At 35.6% G+C, this 20,078-nt stretch overlaps 1 protein-coding gene across 4 annotated transcripts in view; it reads right to left on the reverse strand.

Moving 5' to 3' along the window:
- Positions 1-1,325: 1,325 nt before the first annotated feature.
- LOC149084676 (phosphatidylinositol-3,5-bisphosphate 3-phosphatase MTMR3) overlaps positions 1,326-20,078 on the reverse strand; it is a 58,551-nt gene continuing 39,798 nt past the window's right edge. Inside the window, exons 12-15 of one of the 4 annotated variants that reach the window (XM_089235097.1) lie at positions 16,516-16,626; positions 14,224-14,405; positions 4,523-4,609; positions 3,880-4,225 (exon numbers count right to left, since the gene is read on the reverse strand). In XM_089235097.1, the coding sequence (XP_089091223.1) occupies positions 4,057-4,225; positions 4,523-4,609; positions 14,224-14,405; positions 16,516-16,626 (549 nt within the window). In that variant the 3' untranslated portion in view covers positions 3,880-4,056. Of the gene's footprint in view, positions 4,226-4,522; positions 4,610-14,212; positions 14,406-16,515; positions 16,627-19,014; positions 19,309-20,078 lie in introns of those variants that run through there. The other 3 variants (XM_089235098.1, XM_089235099.1, XM_089235101.1) reach the window with 3 other exon arrangements.

Here is a 20,078-nt window from a genome sequence, read left to right on the forward strand (position 1 = left end):
GGCAGAGCTTGATTAACATACAAAAAAAGGAAAAATCAAATCTAATAAAAAGAAATTACATGTATGAGGAGAGAAAATGTTCGTGTATTACAACAGATCCTTCTCCCTTTACATGCACACAATACACATATTTACAAATTACGAGGATTTAAAACAAAATCCATTCTAGACCGGATTCGGGGGAAAAACAAATCTGGAATAAAAAATCAGAATTTTCGAGGGAAATAACATTCTGTAAACAGCAATATGTCGTACAGTAGGTAAGGTTAGGTCCCTTTTCAAAGCACATTCACTAGTCCAGAAGAATAACACATTGAACGATCACTTAAATAGGTAAAAGAACATGTTCGTTTTTAAAGGTCAGTGATTATAGTGAAACCTCCCAGTAACCGTTGTAAAGAGGTTTTCTGAAGAATTAAGAGCATTCCGGGGGGGGGGAAGGGAAATTAACATTTTTGATTTCACATGAAATTATGAAGATCCATATTATATAGCTTGACATTTATTGTGCAATGAAATAAGTGTGAATTTTGCATGAAAAACCTTGCATAACCGTTAGCAACTACTAGTGAAACCGTGGCACCCGGAACACATTTATGAAACTACATGCAGCAGGGGCACCAAATCAGCAGGTAAAGGGAAAAATAATTGTTGAAGAAAAAAATGTTCTCTCTGAAATTTCAAACCATGAATGAATTATATGAAATAACTCAAAGAGAAAACTACAACAACTGCATTTCATTTTGCTGACAGTTTTCATGCAGCTTATAAGCTGGAGGGGGACACCAAAACGATATCTTTCATGGATGAAAATTTTGTCTTGGGCCTCCTTGTGCAATAAGGAAGAACCTATAAGTAGTTTTATGTTCATAGGGTTCAAGAAAGAAAAACTTTGGAGCAAATATATATTGAGGATTATTTTTCTTATATGCTTCTTCCTCTAATATATCCTATGCTATTCTTTCTCTATTTTCTTGGCCAAAAGCGGCTGTTACTCAGAAATCCTTCTTCAGAGGTTGATATTAATGTTAATTATGTTAATCCAATTGCTGCGTTCTGTGTGTTCCAAGAAAATGTGGCCATTGTTCAGAGGTTGCAGTTGTTCGTAGGTGACCGTAATGAGAGGTTCCACTGTATAATAAACCTGATGCACTAAAACCAGAACTTTGATTTGTGGCATAATTCCAAACAATTGAATTTCAACAAATATATGTTCGATTATGAACAAGGACTTTGACTATAGCAAAGCTTTGACTCTTTTTAAGAGCAAAGTGAGATGACATTCAGTGTGTATCTAGGTTCCGATAAGACTTTTTTTTTTTTTTGTAATTCAAAATTTTACCCATTAAATCCCTTCCTCAGTGAATTGTGACATTTCATATGAAATTATGAAGATCCATACTATGTAGCATTTATTGTGCAATGAAATAAGCATGAATTTTACATGAAAAACCTTGCATAACCGTTAGCAACTACTAGTGAAACCATGGCGCCCGGAACACATTTATGAAACTACATCATGCAGCAGGGGTTGTCACTCGATATTTTCGCTGTGACTATCTCCAATTTTGAAATGCTAGCATTGTTACATCACGTGTTCTGACCTTGAATGTAATAGTACCGTTAGAAAATGTTAGTCAAACAAAGAGAGGTAACATCAAATTTCAGTTTAAATTGGGTTAGACCAGCCAAGAAAAACATGAAATGATGAAAAATAGAGTTCAACATGTTTTTTTTATTCACTTGAAGATGGTTTTTGATGATGCACATTATTTTTTGACAATGAGTAGACTCGCCATGTGCAATCAAGGCTAAGGTCAAGTAGTGAAGGCAGAAAAAAGTGACTAAAAACAGCTCTCATTTCACTAATCCATCTTCGTAAGACTCGCTAAAGACTTTACTGAAATACCATACATCAAATTTTGATCGTGAAGTTGCGCAGCACATGCTGTCAGGCAATTAAAAACATGGCATATGACTGCTGTAAATGTGCCGTGGTTAACCCAAATTCATTCAATTTCACAAAATATATTCAGCCAAAATGTGTAAGTGAAATTGATGATGAAAGGACATTGTCACGACATCATCCAACAGGAGTCCCACCAGGAACTGGATACCTATGCAGTTAGTGTCAGAATGGTATGGATAATTTCAAAGAACCTGGCGCAGTGACCATAGAGTTGGGTGTGAAGTAGTTGCTTGAGCATCCACAGTATTCTGTACCACAAGTCTGCGCACCCCCAGAATTTGTTCAGAAATCAAAATTCGCAGTATATGCCAAACACTTACCAGATGCATAAACCTTATGATGCTTCTGCAAATGAGTTACTGGAAGAGTGAGCATAGTTAACTGATGTTCTGTCTTGAGTGGCTTGGCAGAAAATATTCCAATGATGATCCCTCAACAATTATTAAATGAGGTGATAAACCTCACCTTCACACACACACAAATTTGTGTGAACCAATAGGGGTTCCTGATCTGGGTTCCAGTTCAGTTTATTCCATTCTATGAACCTATCCAGGCCATGACTAGCTTGATAAGCAACTTCCCCCATAACTTATTTTTTAATTCCCCGATAGGGGTAAATTAAAGAAAAATAAAAATAATTTCTATGACTTAGTAACAATATTTAAGTGGAAAAATGTACCAGAGTAGCTGACACAAATGGGAAGACTCGGCACACCCGCACAAGAGCCTGTTTCCCAAAGGGGGGGGGGGGGATTGGGGCCTGATTAACAGGATATCAAAGCTAGAGATATATACTGGGGTCATATCACTGCCATCTTAATGCATGGGCACAGCCCGGGGAATTTCACAAAAATGAGATTTGGTAAAAATTCTTGAAAACAACTATATTTAGCCAGGTACGGGCCTCAGAAATATCACTTTGCCCGGGGGGGGCGGGGGCCCTAGGCTGCTCTCGAAACGGACCTGGGTCTTATTGGTTGGCTTAGCAAGCGAGGTTGATGGGACCAATGCGTTTGGAAGACTCTGATCAACACACTGGTGTCTCGCACAGCACACACAATCATTCAGAACGATAAACACCCATTCAATCTGGCGATTAACATCCCGTACACTGTATCGCTAACCTTCTACTGTACCACACAAAAATGCTTCAATATCCGATCTGATACAACATATTTAACAAAAACATTCAAAAAATGTAGGACGAGAGATAATATATGAGTGTGTGTATATAAAACAAACAGCACTGACAGAAACACTACTTTGAATAATAATAACTACACTCAAAATATATAAAGCATTTCTGAAATCCCGAATAAATTTGAGAAATAAATTCAAATCGAATACAGCCATTTCTAAAAAATAAAAAGTAACACATCAACATTATATGGACGAACGAACCAATGTTAACTTCCGATCGGATAAGACTAGCACGATATACATAACTTTCACGAAATGTAAAGTCAGAAAACAAGATATAGACAAATCGTGTAATATAGAAATTGATTGTTATTTCTATTAAAAAAGTAGTCTTATTACGAGGGGAGGGGGAAGATTTTGAATCATTCATATGGAAAAAAGCTTGGCGCTTCTCAATACACGAGTATACTTTATAGAAACTCAATTGACGTATGCATCTTCTAAATTCAAACTACAAACAATATATGAGAATATACACTGCAGTAATTATCGCCTCTCAGAAGATTGATGATGGGAACGCTCAATTAGAGCACAAAAAATGTCATCTCTTATCAGATAGAAATCTAATTCAATTTTCTTACTTCAAAGATTTGCGGCTTTTCAAAAAAATAGATATTACATTCCTTTTCTGAAAATAACCCTGAAGACTCAAATAAAAAACAGCAACAGATGACAAAACTACGAAATGAACAAAGCAAAGTCGAAGAAATCATGTAATGAATTTTGCATATTCAGCGAATTATTTATCATTTGTGTACAGATTACATTATAAAGGATTTTTCTTGAAACATTCATATTGAAGTGTTTCATTTCTAGGCTACATATGAATCGTTTCATTTTTCTCTTGAAGATATAGGGAGTTGGGGAAGGGGGTGGTTAATCGAGCCCTAATTTGATGCTGCAGTGATGACAGCTTTTGGCATTTTATCACATGACTCTCGAGGTTGAAGCTCCATGTAACAATAGTTGCAGACCCGGACAGGATGGAAAAGTTGCTCTGCCGGAACAGGCATCATCTGATTAGAACAATTGGAGCAGAAAACTTGCCCACACTTTCTGAAATGGGACGAGAAAAAATTCCGTTATAGCAGAGAGATTTGTAAATATTTCACATGATGAAATACACGTACATAAATAGGAAGAGGGTGAAAAAAGTTTCAATAAAACTGCAGAGCAAAATTTGAATGTTTCTGACCAAATGTGTACATACAAGAAATATCAGAGCACATGCCATTGGCTGATTCGATGATTAAAGAGGCGGGTAGCCGTGCAATGCAACTGCTGAAAAAAAAATACATAGGCCTACTTCTTACAGGGGAATGAACACAACTGAAGCTTAGACGATTCCTTTACCTGCTGCAAGATTGGATTTCATCATTATTATCTGAACTTGCTCCTAGCGACTTCCACAGATCTCCGTTTAGAGGTGAAACATCACATCTACAGGATAAGGCATTTAGCATTACTGGTTTTGAAAGCAGGATAGCACATATCGATAAATATTACTGAATACAGTTTAGTCTGTGCCGTTCATTCATAAAATACGTATAATGTCTGAGATCAAAGAATTGGGAGCAGCAGCATAGATTGACCTGGGTTCCTCTTCAAAGTTCACACGCTCAATATTTCCAGGTGACTGGACGTGTTTTATTGAGATTTATCAATGTTCAACAATGTATTGAATCTAAGGCTGCACAGAATCAAGCCACCACTGTAAACAGCTCCTATAACAAAGGAGCAGTATGAACAATTTTGTAAACATGGGCAACGTTAAATGCCATAGCCTGTATGATCCTGCCGGTAGCACTTCAACCTACACTTTCCAAGTGAATGCTTCACCTGGAAAGTGAAAGGCAGTTGAATTTTCTCTTTCCAAAAAATTAATCTTCGCAATAGCCAGTTGTTAAAAACCTTCATAAGTTCAAACATGCTGTCAATATTGAATACAATGCAGAACTAGCAAAAAATAAGAGATCAGATCTTTGCAATCTGTATTGATCTCAAAAAGGCACTCCCGTTTCCAAAATTTTCTATTTCAGAAGATATCGCTGTAACATGTACTGCTACAATTAAGGTGTGCATGACCATGTCACGAGACAAAGCTGTTATTTATGTTTGGGATGAATGTATGACATCAAGAGATTCTCTGTAAATTGCCTCTTCCATTGCCAAGTACATAACATTGCATGCAACAACTCATAACCACATTGTGTTTATCATGCAGTGATACATGTATGGGGCCAAAATAGGAATATAAAAGTTGCCTAATCGTGATGAAACTAGTACAAGCCAGCACTTGTGTGGATGTTGTGGAACAAAAGTTCATGGTTTCTGGTCATTTATATTTACCCTATGATTCAGACTTTGGTCTAATTGAACTTTCTTAAAAGGCAATCCTATTTACCTGCCCGATGACTGATATAATGCTATGGCATCTGTCAGGAAAAACAATAAATTTATTGTAGTTAAGATGAAAGCTGAGGAATTTTTCTCAAAACTATTGTCAGGAGTTCAAAAAACAGATAAAGAAGCTGTTTGTCGACACTTAATTCATATGAAAAGGATAAGCCATTCCAGATCATGTACAGTGCGCACAACTTTTAACCCAACGATGGCGATATCTTGGGTTCTAAAAGCTGTAAAATGAAGGTGGTTTTCACCCCAAAAATTATGGTTCGTGATTATCTACCCGACTATGTGCAATTCGTCTTGATAAGGGGTGGGTCATCTACACATTTATTATTGTTCAAACTTTAAAATCTTAAATGTAAACCCTTATTTTTTTCCATCTTATATAATTTATCACCTTGCATTTATCCTAAAAATAAGATTACATCGCTGTAAGTGTAAAAATGAGAGAGATATGAGTGAAAATGTGTTTGAGGACACTCCTAACATTGATAAACTGAATTTGAAGGTTGATTGCAGAGGAAAAAACACACTGGTTAGTTTCGAACGATAAATACTCCATATGCTATGAGAGTGCTTGGATTTAGTGCTGTTAAAAAATAGTTTTTATTTTATGGAGGTGAAAAATAAAATTTTTTTAATACTCTTCATTTTAGTGACTATATTCGTGATTGAACAAATATTTCTACCATAATTATTTCGAACGATGTGTCACAAAGCAATTGTTTGTGACGAAAATTTTATCAATTTAGAAAAAAATATAAGAATTTTCCGTTGAACATTGCAATATTTTATATTATAATTTTGTTTCATTTTGCAATTCCCAATAATGCTTAAAAAAAATACAGATGAAACGAAATGCCATGGTTTTTAATTGGGTTTGAAAAACAAACAAAATTTGTTTTTAATTGGGCTGCTGCATTTTTGAAATATATGGCATCCATATTTGAATCACTAAATGTAAAAAGGGGTCATGTCAGATTTTTATGTTTTGATGGATTCATGTAATAGAGACGCCAATGCATCGTTTTATGGTAAAATGGGCCAAGTCTCTCCTCTGGATGCTAAGAAAAAACGGATGTTAAAAGTAAAAAGGTGTCAAGCCTAGGACACACACGACCCCTCTTTTTAGAGTTAGTTCTCAAGACCGCTAACAGGTGGCAGCAGGGTTTCCCTGTTGAGTTAGTTACCTTCATAAGAAGGTATTCTTCGTTTACATTGTTTTTGTTTTGTTATTTATTGTTTAAAACGTAGTAGTTATTATGTTGTAATTATTAGTACAGAAAAGGAGCAAAAAATTTTATGATGCAATCATAGAAGCTAAAGAGCTCTGCCAAGAAAACAGCGATATTTTCTGTCTGTGTATTGACTACATGGCTACTGTATCCTTACCTCGGGGATTCCAGTGCAAGATATCTACTATTTTAGGCAGCTGAGTGTTAATACCTTCGGTATTCATAACCTAAAGAGAGGGTAAAATGAAATGTTTCGTTTGACGAAACAAATGGAGGCAAAGGACCTAATAAAGTTATGTTCTGTTTGAAAAAATATATTGATGGAGCTGAAGATGGAAAGATCTTGTAACTTTTTATGGACAACTGTGGAGGGCAGAATAATAACACATTGATGAGGTTTTTGATGTTCTTAGTAGAGTCTGAACGTTTTGAGGAAATTAAATTTCATTTCCCCATCAGAGGGCGGAATTCTTTTTCACCGTGATAGGGATTTAGCCCTAATAAAAATACTTATCAAGAAGAATGTGAAATTGTACACAGTGGACCAATATGTGGATTTGATCAACCAGAATGCATCAAAGTTTACTGTACGCAATACGTCAATGGTATTGGCTCACGAATCTTCCCACTAAGAAAACTTGGTGTACCACTAATAATACTCCAAAGCAAAGCTTATTCATCAAAACTTCTAATAACCAAAGTAAAAGGGATGACTTGAATAAAACCAAAAATACATCCCAATGGAGTATAACGATTTTTGGGACCAAATTTTTAGTGCACCAACCAATAACTCATTAGAGGCAACCGGAAGAGGAGTACTTTTGAACCCTGTCTAATAGAAAGTTTGTATAGTATAAAAAGCCTAAATAAAGTTTGTTTCAATGCGTACATTTGTTTATTTATGTGTTTTCCTGAGACTTTTCATTAGAGAATTGGGACTCTAAAATGTTTAATTACAAATACAAATACAACGCCACAACAGGCAAATTGCCCAACGAGGTGGCTGACTTAAGAACATCATGGATCCCCGAGCCCCTACCTACTACTGCTACACTACACATGCATCCCCCCCCCCGTGGAACCCCCCAACGAATCGGTACATGCGGGAATGTGCGTGTACGTGTAGTGCAACCTGATGTAAAGTTTGTTTCTGTGTAATGCTTGTTATGTGTAGTGCTGTCATCTGCCCCCAGTTTTACTAACTATGAGTGAAGTGTTATGGTTGAATGATTTATCGTTGTAGGACTGCTGCTCTCTGTGGCGAGACTTTTTAACGGGGAGATCGGCTCGCATTTGCGCCTTGAAGTTGGGAACCACAGAAAACCAACTTCAGCCGACCACCACTGTGGGGTTCGAACCCGGATCCTCGCATCACGAGTCCGGCACTATAAGTATAATTGTAAAAAGGGGTCATGTCCGTATCAGATTTTATTCTCTCGTGGCTATTCTTAAGTAATAAAAATTTAAAATCCTCTCTCAGGGCTTCATTAAATGCATTCCACAGACACCGTAATTAAATTTTTTACTAAAAAAAAATTATTGGAGAAGATATAAGTTTTTTGCCTTTCTAGAAAACTTGAGAAAATGTGACACAACCCCTTTTTACATTTAGCAATTCATTTGTTATGGGCATCTTTTTCTCAGCCACCTCGTTGGCATTTTGCCTGTTGTGGCATTGTATTCGTATTTTAGCAGAGATGACTCCACCAATAGCCACTACTCTAAACTTGGCAAACACTACGAGGATTTACACTATTGAGAGATATACATTATAGAGAGAGACATTATTTATTAATTATCTCCATAAATATTAACATCAATCTAATTGTATGGTATTAATTTGTGAATTCTTTGCACATTATTATATTTACCATTTCAGCTCATGAATGTTGTCTAATGAATGAAACAAATTTCTAAAAGTAAAAAATTACTAAATTCCGTTGTTTATTTGTTTACTCAAATACTTAAAAAAAATGTTTGAAAACTGGATGGATGAATTATTTATCGTATCACTTGAAACAATAATTTGCCCATTTCAGTAAAGTTATGGGCTTCATATTTAAACATTTTTGTATAATTTGTCTTGAGAAATTTTTATCAAATTTCAAATTTATATCTAGCATATGTCCCTAAAAGTGGTCATTTGCATATAATCGCTCATATCTCGCTCTCGCGAAATAGAGGTCAGATTGGAATGAAAATTGATTCTGTAAGGTTTTCGACTATGCTAATTCTAACGAAGTAAAAATTAATATATGCTTCTACTCATAAATTAAAAAAAAATATGTTTTAATAATTCATAACTTAAAAAAAGCCAAATTCAAAATGAGTAATAAAATTATGTTTGGCCCTAATAAAATTATGTTTGGCCCATTAAAATCTATCATTTAAAATAAAAAGTAATGAGATATCGGTGTTATTTCAGCAATTATGCTCAAAAACAAGATGTTTCTGTTTAACATTATGATACACATTTTTCAATAATTTATACTTCACTATTCATTCAAAATTGATGAAATGTGGTATTTCGGCATTTCTGAGATACTGAATCCAAATATGGAAGAAAAAAATTGGGTTACTATTGAACTTTCAAAAGTTGGTTCTAGTTTTAACATCTAGATGATCCCTTAAGAAAAAATGAACTTGATACACTCACGGAAGACCTTAAACGAAAAAAAAAAAGCTACCTTTCTTTTTTTTACAATAAATAGAACCCAAGACATCACTATCGCTCGGTTAAAAGTTGTGCATACTGCACAAGACTATGTTGGATGCAGAAAAAAATTCTTTTCAAAACTTGGATGTATGACCAAAGGTTACCCTATAATACAACTTCTTAAACAAGAAATACTCTATAAAGAGCCATGCATCACAACTGCACTGAAGGAACGAGACACTTTTTTTCTAAAGCACATTCCTCCTATCTATCATAAAAATATTTTGAGAACATAAAAAGTTTTAACACTGCAGAAGATGTTAATTTCCTTCCAGATGAAGACAAATTTTATTGCAGACGAATGAAATAAAAGATACTGGTTTTTTAGGAGTAAAAATTGTAATTATGTTTACTGTAATAAATCAACAAAGAACTTAGTTTTGTGACTTGCTTTTGTAACATTTTACCAACAATACATCAGTTTCGTTTAATATCAAAGTGGTCTATGTCATTTATTCCTTACAATTTACTGCTATTACTATAGATACAATTATACCAATGCAATAAGTTACATTGATCCTTCTTTTAAAGCAGGGTTTTCCAACATGAAAGCTCATGTGGAACTCTTGATGATTACAAAGCTACTTCGCAGAACCCTTAAGGAATTTGGATATTTCTTCCATGTACAGGGTGTACCAAAAGTCTGCATTAACTCTGCGGAACAAGAAGCGAAACTCGCAGTAGATAAAAAGTGTCTAAAATATAGTGGAACTTCGCTTAACAAGCAGTTTGGTTAACGCGCAAAAACTTTGAACATATTTTGATTAAATTAACAAGCAATGATTCGCATTACAACCAAAAATTTTGAACTTTGTTTATTTAGTTTCATGTTGTCGCAACTGAGCTGATGGTTTTTGGCTCTTGTCCACACATGTGCTGTGAAATTGTGGGCAATATTCTCCCCTAGTCTCCAGTCAGCGTGCCTAACTCTCGTACGGAAGTCACGGTTTATGATATGAAACTAGATGTAGCATCGTAACCGCACGTGTGTGCATTTAAAGCATTTTTTTAATTGTGCTTGGAGAAAACTATGGGCTGATTGAATTATTGAATGTGACATGGAGGAGGGGGGGGGGGCGGGGGGTAGAGCATGAACAAGGAAAGATTGCGTCCTAGGGGAAAATCATAGGACTGGAGGTTCATGAGCCCTCATTCAAGACCCAGTGGAAGAACATGGCCATATCCACAGGCAAACTTATGAATCTCCATTGCGCACCATAGCAAGATCTTATGCATGGATCTCGTCTGAGGAAGAGATGCATTGAACGTGGAATTCTGTGCAAAACTTTGTAGAAAAGAACCACCCCAAATAAACCTGTAGCAGTGCAAGAAATCTGTTCAATGGTTGTGCGATTTCTCAATCGCTGATAAATATGATACAAGTTTTGATAACCTTGTTCTAACGTAATGGCATGTTAGAGAAAGGAAGGAAAAAACAGATGAGATGAAAGGAAAACAGTATATTATTTCTTATCTGTAATACTTACAGATAGTAGGTACGAAGTATATTTCTCTTTTTACCCTCAACAACTTGTTTTCTTTCCCCTCTTATGTACATTTATATAAACTGAAGAGCCAAAAAAACTGGTACAGGCATGCGTATGCAAATAAAGAGATATGGTACTAATCAGAGTACAGCGCTGCGGTCGGCAACGCCTATATAACACAACAAGTGTCTGGCATAGTTGTTAGATTGGTTACTGCTGCTACAATGGCAGGTTATCAAGATTTAAGTGAGTTTGAACGTGGTGTTATAGTCGGCACACGCGAGATGGGACATAGCATATCTGAGGAAGCGATGAAATTTGGATTTTCACGTACGACCATTTCACAAGTGTACCGTGAATCTGGTAAAAAAAAATTAAATCTACGACATCGCTGCGGCCGGAAAAAGATCATGCAAGAACGGGACCAATGACAACTGACGAGAATCATTAAACGTGACAGACGTGCAACCCTTCCGCAAATTGTTGCAGATTTCAATGCTGGGCCATCAACAAGTGTCAGCGTGCGAACCATTCAACGAAACATCATCGATATGGGCTTTCGGAGCCGAAGGTCCACTTGTGTACCCTTGATGACTGCATGACACAAAGCTTTACGCCTCGCCTGGGCCCGACAACACAGACATTGGACTGTTGAGGACTGGAAACATGTTGCCTGGTCTGACGAGTCTCGGTTCCAATTGCTCCGAGCTGATGGACGTGTACGGGTATGGAGACAACCTCATGAATCCATGCACCCTACATGTCAACAGGGGACTGTTCAAGGCTCTGTGATGGTATGGGGCATGTGCAGTTGGCGTGATATGGGACCCCCTGATACGTCTAGATACGACTGACAGGTACGTAAGCATCTTGTCTGATCACCTGCACCCATTCATGTCCATTGTGCATTCCGACGGACTTGGACAATTTCAGCAGGACAATGCGACACCCCACACGTCCAGAATTGCTACAAAGTGGCTCCAGGAACACTCTTCTGACTTTAGACACTTCCGCTGGCCACCTAAATCCCCAGACATGAACATTATTGAACATATCTGGGATGCCTTGCAACGTGCTGTTCAGAAGAGATCTCCACCCCCTCTTACTCCTACGGATTTACGGACAGCCCTGCAGGATTCATGGTGTCAATTACCTCCAGCACTACTTCAGACATTAGTCGAGTTCATGCCACGTCGTGTTGCGGCACTTCTGCATGTTCGCAGAAGTGCCCTACACGATATTAGGCAGGTGTACCAGTTTTTTTGGCTCTTCAGTGTAGTACAACCTATAGTAATACCCTTAGAATAGAAGTTTTTTCCTCGTGACAAAGATGCAACCCTATAAAAAAGTAGTTTTTTTCAACAGTTTTGTGGTGATTAGAAAAGAGAAAACAAATAGATTTGTTTGAATTTATTCCACTGGCGTTTTAACGCAATATTACGTCCTTGATCGTAAAGTGGTTAAAACAAAATACAGAATAAAGGAAAAAATCTACTGTTGACTGTACTTGGTCAGCCAAGTTGAGTGTGAAATTTGGCATACACCATGCTCATCTGAAATATAGAACGAGTGGCCAAAGGAAGAGAAAGAGTGAATTTGCCACCCCCCCCCCCCCCCCACGGTCCAATGCGCCAAACCAACAACAGCTATAGTAAATATGAAGATTCAAATATCAGCACAAAATTAAATTGTGGTCTGAAAAGAGTGAAAAATTCCAACTTAAGCAAAAACTGTAAGACAATGAAGTGAAAGAACGGTCAGTTTTTAGCAATTAAGCCCTTGTAGGTTTCTTTTTTTTACCCCTTCAAAGCACTAAACCCCATCAATCAGCAATGTTGACAGGTAGCCGCAACACCCTTGACAAAGGTGTTTGCAATCAGTGGCGTCGGAGCCAGGGGTGCTGTGGGTGCTCGAGCACCTACGGAAGTTTGTAGAGCGGGTTCGAGCACCCACAGAATTGATTCAAAAATCAGAATTTCCTATATGAATCTCAAGACGGGCACCCACAGGTTCGAAATAGTTCCGACGCCCCTGTTTGCAATGCCCCTTAGATCCGTGATGAATGGTTTGCGAAACACCAATGTCCGGTATTACAGTTCTTTTCTTTTAGACAACTTTTAAAGAGCTAGATTTGATTCATTTTATCTGCTTTGCTCAGATATGGAATAAAAATTTCTTGGAGAAAAACATGTTTAAAATTAAAAAGTTTTTCTTTTAAATCTTCATGAAAGCAATATAAGAACACTAAAAATTTCAGCAATGGTGATGTAATGCAAATTACAGTTATTCAAGTAATTTATATGATTTTGAAAAATTTAATGCTGTTGGATAATTTATCTGAAGATAACAAACAAAATGAATTTAAAACCGTTGAATTTTTGTGATATTTTTTTTTAGGTCTATAGGTTTGGGGGTTGGACCATTTTTAGCAAGGTTGCAGTTACACGATTTTCACTCATATGTAACTATGCAACGTTTTGACGTGGCTTCTTGAATGTTATATAAACGAGGTTCCATTCGGGGTGAAGGATCTGCAGAAAGGGAAAAATATCCTCAGTCAAGTTAGTAAGTGAAACTTTTCCTTTTCTATGTCTTACGATTGTTATTTACAAAACAAAATTGGCCATCAGAAGGGAGGCGTGGGGGAGGTGGGAGGTGGGGTGTGTGCACAGAATGAAAAGAAACAATTTAAAAGTTCCGCATCTTTGGAGGAAGACCTTATAAAATTTGCATGCAGGTGTTGAGTTTTTGCGAAATATGAGATTTTTCTGGAATTCCAAGGAACTCTTTTTATAAAAAATTGCTACAGGTGAAACAGTGACAAGAAAAATTTTGAAGTTATCAGGGTTCCGAGAATTTTGGGGTTCTATCACTTTTGTTTGCAGAACCCCAAAAAAGCTCTTGCGACAGTTGGAAAACCCTGCTCTAAAGTGTTTTATAGGCAAAAAAGCATTTCAAGGAAACTGATTTTTTTGAGCTTTCAAGAAAAAAATTCTTTGTTATGAAAAGTTGCACTTTAGTGACTTGGACCATTTTGATTCTCAACCCCGCTCATATATATGTATATCACACAGTTTCAAGCATAACAAAAGAGAAAAATGAAAATTGATAAACCAAGACAACTTAAGCAAAACAAAAAAGGTGGGAGGAAAAAAAAACTAAAAATGGCTAATCACATACATACTTGCATACGTACAACATAGCTACCTGCAATGGTGCCTGCGTTTGACGGTCCAAAACTTTGCCTCGCATCCAGTGCAGTGAGTTACGGCATGGTCAGGGACCCATAGAATGGGGTTCACTGGTTCTAATTGCTCCCAACTAACATCAGAGCCTGGACTGCCTTCTATCCTTTGCTCACCACTGCATGCAGAATCAGCAGAAGATCCCTTAAACAGAAGGAAAAAAAAACCATTATATTCGCAGAAACTGAGCTTTTTCTTCAAGTCAAAAAAATGAAAAACTTCGAAACTCTGTATCCCATGACACATTTCAAAAGTGTGAGCTCATTGTAGAGACATTGATTTTCAATGACTTTGCAGAAATGAGTCACATTTCTGTGGGCTGATCATATTTATCATTCGTCAGGGCTTGACAAATCCAAGGAGCCAGGTTGACTAAGAAATTATATATATATATATATATACAGGGTGATTATAAAAAAACTATTCCGACATATGGGCCCCTAACTATCATACCATTCACAGAAACTGAATGAAATTTTGGCATAAGGTATTTTGATGTATGTGCTCAAGAATGATATGGAAAACAACAGTGTCACTCTAACAGTTACGGTTACAGTGAGAAAATTTCGAAAATATCAAATGGCAACACCAAGTTTTTTGTATTGGAATGTGATCTCCATTGCGAGAAACCATAAATAGCGTTCGAACAGCAACTGTAGCATGAAAATCACCGGCGGTAGATAGGCTAAAAGTGAGGACAACCAATAAGGACAGAGAAGCAGCATAAAATAAAGCATTTTATTGTGTTTCACAAATTTTCCACATGACCTTGTGGAGGCCTAATCAGGCTGGGATCTCAGCCGAAGAAACGGTGTGACGAATGAAACAAACATTAATGCTCTGGTGCACGGCAAAGTCCTTTTTACTTTTTCCTTGACTAGCTCCGGGGATTTTCGTGCTACAGGTGCCATTCCAACGCTATTTAGTGTTTTTCAGTATGGAGATCGCATTCCAATACAAAAAACTTGGTGTTGCCATTTGATATTTTCGAAATTTTCTCACTGTAACCGTAACTGTTAGAGTGACACTGTTGTTTTCCATATCATTCTTGAGTGCATACCTCAAAATACCATATGCCAAAATTTCATTCAGTTTCTGTGAATGGTATGATAGTTAGGGACCCATATGTCGGGATAGTTTTTTTATAATCACCCAGTATATGCATTGGCACCTAAAGTTTTCTATGTGTGGCTAATAAATTGAAATATGAGGGCAACACAATCTGAGGAGTTACATTCGCGAATGCAACCGATAGGCTTATTTGGTTGTTTATTTCATAAAAGATCTTTTATCAAACTTACCCTTGAATTCTCCCCTAGGACCCCTGGTTAAGACCCACTGATCTACGCTGACTATATTTGCACGATTTACAAGTTAAGTAGAAAGAATAGCATTGTGTGCAATAGCGTATCTGATGCCATTTTTGTCTTTGATGAATTATATTCAAGTTATTCTCCACGACATTGGTACCCAAACATGGGAGCTCTAGTTACTTAAAAAATCCTCCTTCCCAAAACTTGAAGATAGCTTCTCTAATGGTTCATGAATATAAAATTCATCACAAACACACCTCCCTTGTACATGTGGACACTTCTTTTACGTATGAAGATATGAATACTATAATTTTGTCTTATTCATCCCTTTCAGACCCTGGTTCCACAAATGCATGACAGGGGTCTGTTCAGACTTTTTTTGAAGGGTCCTGTTTTTGCAAAAATTTTCCTTATTGTGAAAAAGGCCATTAACTTTATGAAAAATGAGTAATTTTGTGAGAAGCGAAATAATATAGTTGATCTATCACAAAAAAAAATGATAAATTTATGGTTTTATCAATTTTTATTTTATGAAGGGTCCATTTTTCAGACCCAGAATTTTGTGAAGGGTCTGGAAGACGGTTCCAAATTTTGGCTGGACAGACCCCTGGCTTGCTTTTTCCTCACTGTAGAATTTTTCCACTTGACTCCATGAAGTTGAGCCCAGACTTAAAGGATTAAGTAAGTTTTGAGTTAGAAATGTGGTAAATATAAACTTCTTGGGAGGCTTCCGTCAGAGTGCAGCTACAAGAAGAACTTACAAAGTTTTTTTTAATGCAATTTGAGTATTAAAAATGTAAAAAAATTTCAAAAATTCCAAAAAAAAAAAAAAAAAAAAAAATGGATGCCCAGTTTTGAAACGGTTATTTAATAGTGAAACTATTAGAATGAATATAACATTTACATATGCCAAAAGTATACAAATTTTGAAATATACATACAGCATCATCCCCATCGAGGCTTAATTCTCTGGCTCGACAGTTTAAGCAGACTTGTTGCATAATATCATTTCGTGCCGCTGCCAATTCATTCTTGATGCTCTTCACTTTTTTCTATGCGGAAGAAAACAAAAATGTGAAACATATGTAATGTCAATTCTCAATTACATGCATAAAAGTGAGGTAATTTCAATCATATTCATTAAACTCCACAATTTCATTCATGGAGTGAATCTGAAAACAAACGACACAGCAAAATCAAACTATGCAAAAAGAATATTCAGAATTCCTAACATAGAATGCTCAAAGCATTTTTTCAAGTTAAAAAACTTCCAGATTCTCCCAATATCACACATTCACCACTTAGGTCATTTCAGTGAATTATGTTTTCGTAAAGAGCTGTAATGAGTGAGCATCAACCTCAAAGTTTTTTATTACAGTGAAACCTGTATAAAACAGAAACCAATGTCTTAGTCACTTAGACAGGAACCTTTCAGTCTTAGACGGAATCAAAATAGTCTGTTCAATGATTAGTGCTTTGATTTGCACCTTTATAAAATGGAAATTTGTCTAAAACAGAATATTATTTCCATCTTTGGACGTTCTACAGGTTTCACTGTACTAGTAGTTGGCATCAGAAAACATTAGATGGAACTGACTGTAATGAACATCGCTAAAACAGCTATTGCCCATTTAATCGGTTCACTGCAGTTGTTTTCATCATGTCTCCTGATAATGCAGACAGAGCGAAAACTTAATGTCCTCTAACATTAAATAACTTGCAAAGGCCCCTTGGCCCAAGAAAATCTATAGTTTAGTCACACATTAGCACTCTGTGAAACAGTAAAAAAGTGAGCTAACATATTTGCTTTAATATTTGCGATTCTATCTTTTCTTCACCTTTAACCTTTAAATGCTCAATTTTTTGAGCTGATAATTTTTTTTCATAGTTAATGACATGTACAGAAAGCTTGAAAAATCATGTAAATATATATCTAGAATTGTACTATTTACACAGACATGGTCTTAAAGAGGCCATATAGAGCCTCAAAAGTCACCTATAAAATAAATGTATTGAAGTAATATTACATTTCAAATATATGATTACCTTCTTTGTGATTAAAACTAATAAAAAAAATTAGAGTTGCAAACTTCAAAGTAAAAAAAATAAACAACACATTTAAACAAATTAGCAAAATCACAGAGACACATGATCTGCAATAAACAGAGTTAGTGCATCATTCATTGGGACATCTTCCAGCAAATTCCAAAGATAAAATGGGAAGAAAATGACCAGTTGAGATAAACCGGATGGCTTTACTGCATTCTCTAATATTTTTAAAGGGATTTGTTTACATTTTACTGCTCAATGCCAATGTACTCGTTTCTGATAAATGAACTTTCATTTCTAGCTCTTTGCTGAGCATTGTAAATATTGTTTATGCCTCTGCATGCCCTAAAAATACAGAAGACAATTGAATGCTACAAAACCTAGAATAGGCCTATATATCCAATTGCTTTGTAATGCACTGTTTCACCTATACACCAAAATATATATGTGGACCATAATTTTGAATGCTAGTTACTATCAAAGAGAGAGAATGCTATATATAAGTAAATACAAAATTCTTCTCTCCATCCAGACAGAAGTTTTTAATGCTATTCTATATACTTGTTAAACCCTCAAAATATGCAAATGAAAAATTAAAAAACCAAATGGTCTACACACACACACACAAATATAATCTTAAAAAATGATAATTTCTACTCTTTGGCAGAATCATTTATTGCAATCTACAACATTTGTAATATTTGGCAATATATCGATGATTCCCCCAATTAAAATCGATTAAACAAATTTTGTTAAGATTTGATAAAAAAAAATAAGGGAAAAATAAGACAAAACCGAGAGAAAGGAGAACATTTTATTGAAAAAGTAAGACAAATGTTGCTGTTTATTTAAAAAGTGTTGCCAATAGTTATAAAACAACAAAATTCGGGCATCTGTCACTTTCACCTCCAGTTTAAAAGATAGATGATAGTAGTTTGAACAAATAACACTGGTACTTCAGTCATCTGGCAAGAGAAGTGCACATTCATTCTAAATATTACTAGGAGAAAAGGATTGCTATTTCACTAAAATTTCACACTTATAAGTGGTTTATCCCCCCTGAAATTTATTACCCTGGACAGTTGCCACTGCCTATTGGACTTACGTCATTACTAGTACCTTCAATTGACTGAAGCAGGTATTTAAAAAGTTTTTAATCTACTGAGTAATAGCTTTTATTCAAGGTATTATGATAGAGATAAAGTAATGGGGAGGTTCATGACAAAGGTTTGAAAATCCTGGGCTGAAACCTCTTTAATGGACAACTTTTTTGCCATATCAGTGTCTGCAAAAGAGGGTTTTATTATAATTGGAATTAAATTTTAAATGTATATACACACCCTTCATTTTATATATATAAGGACCAAACAAATAAAACTACCAAATGTTTTCACGACAGAAAAAGGTTTATTCTACAGCTTAAAGATCACCTTGTTTGCTTCTGTTAAGTCGTTAGAAGTCAGAATGCACTTTATATAAAAAGTTACAGTAAACATTGATAGTTGTCCAAATTCTTAAGACGATATCATCAGTGAAAAAGAATTTTGTCTATCACAATGGCATTAGAACAATCAATTAACCCATGGCTATTCAGTCAGGAATCTTCTAACCTTGATACCAGGAGTGAAAAGACAATTTTATACTTTCACGTATACATGTTCCTTGCTTTACACAATTCACTGGCTCTGCAAAATAATTACAGACGATAAAATCATGCTAAGAGAGTTGAAATTAATATGGGTAAGATAGGGAGAGTCTTCGAGAAGAGCAATTATTTTAAATGAAAAAAAACTTATATTTAAAAAAAAAAAAAAAAAAATCGCTGAATAACTTCTTCATAAAGGAATTTAATTTTTTTACTCCCAATGTCCTCAATAGACAAATTAATTCATTCTAATAAGTGTATCTTCATTCTCTTGAAAAGAGCCTGGGATAATTTTAAATGAGATAGTCAAGATTCAGCTGACAGAGCAATAGGAAGTCATGAATTATTCCACATATAAATTTAATTAGTCTCACTAAGAAAATTTTCTATCACAATTCTGATGGAATTGCTACTATGTTTACGAGAGGATTGAAGAGTTGGATTTTTTTAAAAATATATATTTTGTCTATAACCATGCCATTAACCTTTAAAAAGTACCAACTCAAGAATATCCTTTACATATTGGCATTTCAAGATAAAGGCTAACTACGATTACCACATATAGTCATACTTGTGCCATCGTTTCTTAATACGCAAGTTGAATTTTATTTACATGTTTACTCATTTTTGTGCAATGCATAAAAACATTCCCCAATAAATAATGTACAAAACAAATTGCATTTGACCAGAAAATTTTTAATGAATGTACAGCTTTCTTTAATTGAAAGTATATAGTGCTGATGACACTTTGAAGGCTCGTGTTAACTCATTGTAGACTTTAAAAAATTAAAGAAAATGTTTAGATTTCAA

This window comes from Pholcus phalangioides, unplaced genomic scaffold (assembly GCF_987345545.1).
Source record: "Pholcus phalangioides strain wild (caught in Gottingen) unplaced genomic scaffold, Ppha-v1.0 ptg000008l_1, whole genome shotgun sequence".
Classification (NCBI taxonomy): Eukaryota; Metazoa; Arthropoda; class Arachnida; order Araneae; family Pholcidae; genus Pholcus; species Pholcus phalangioides.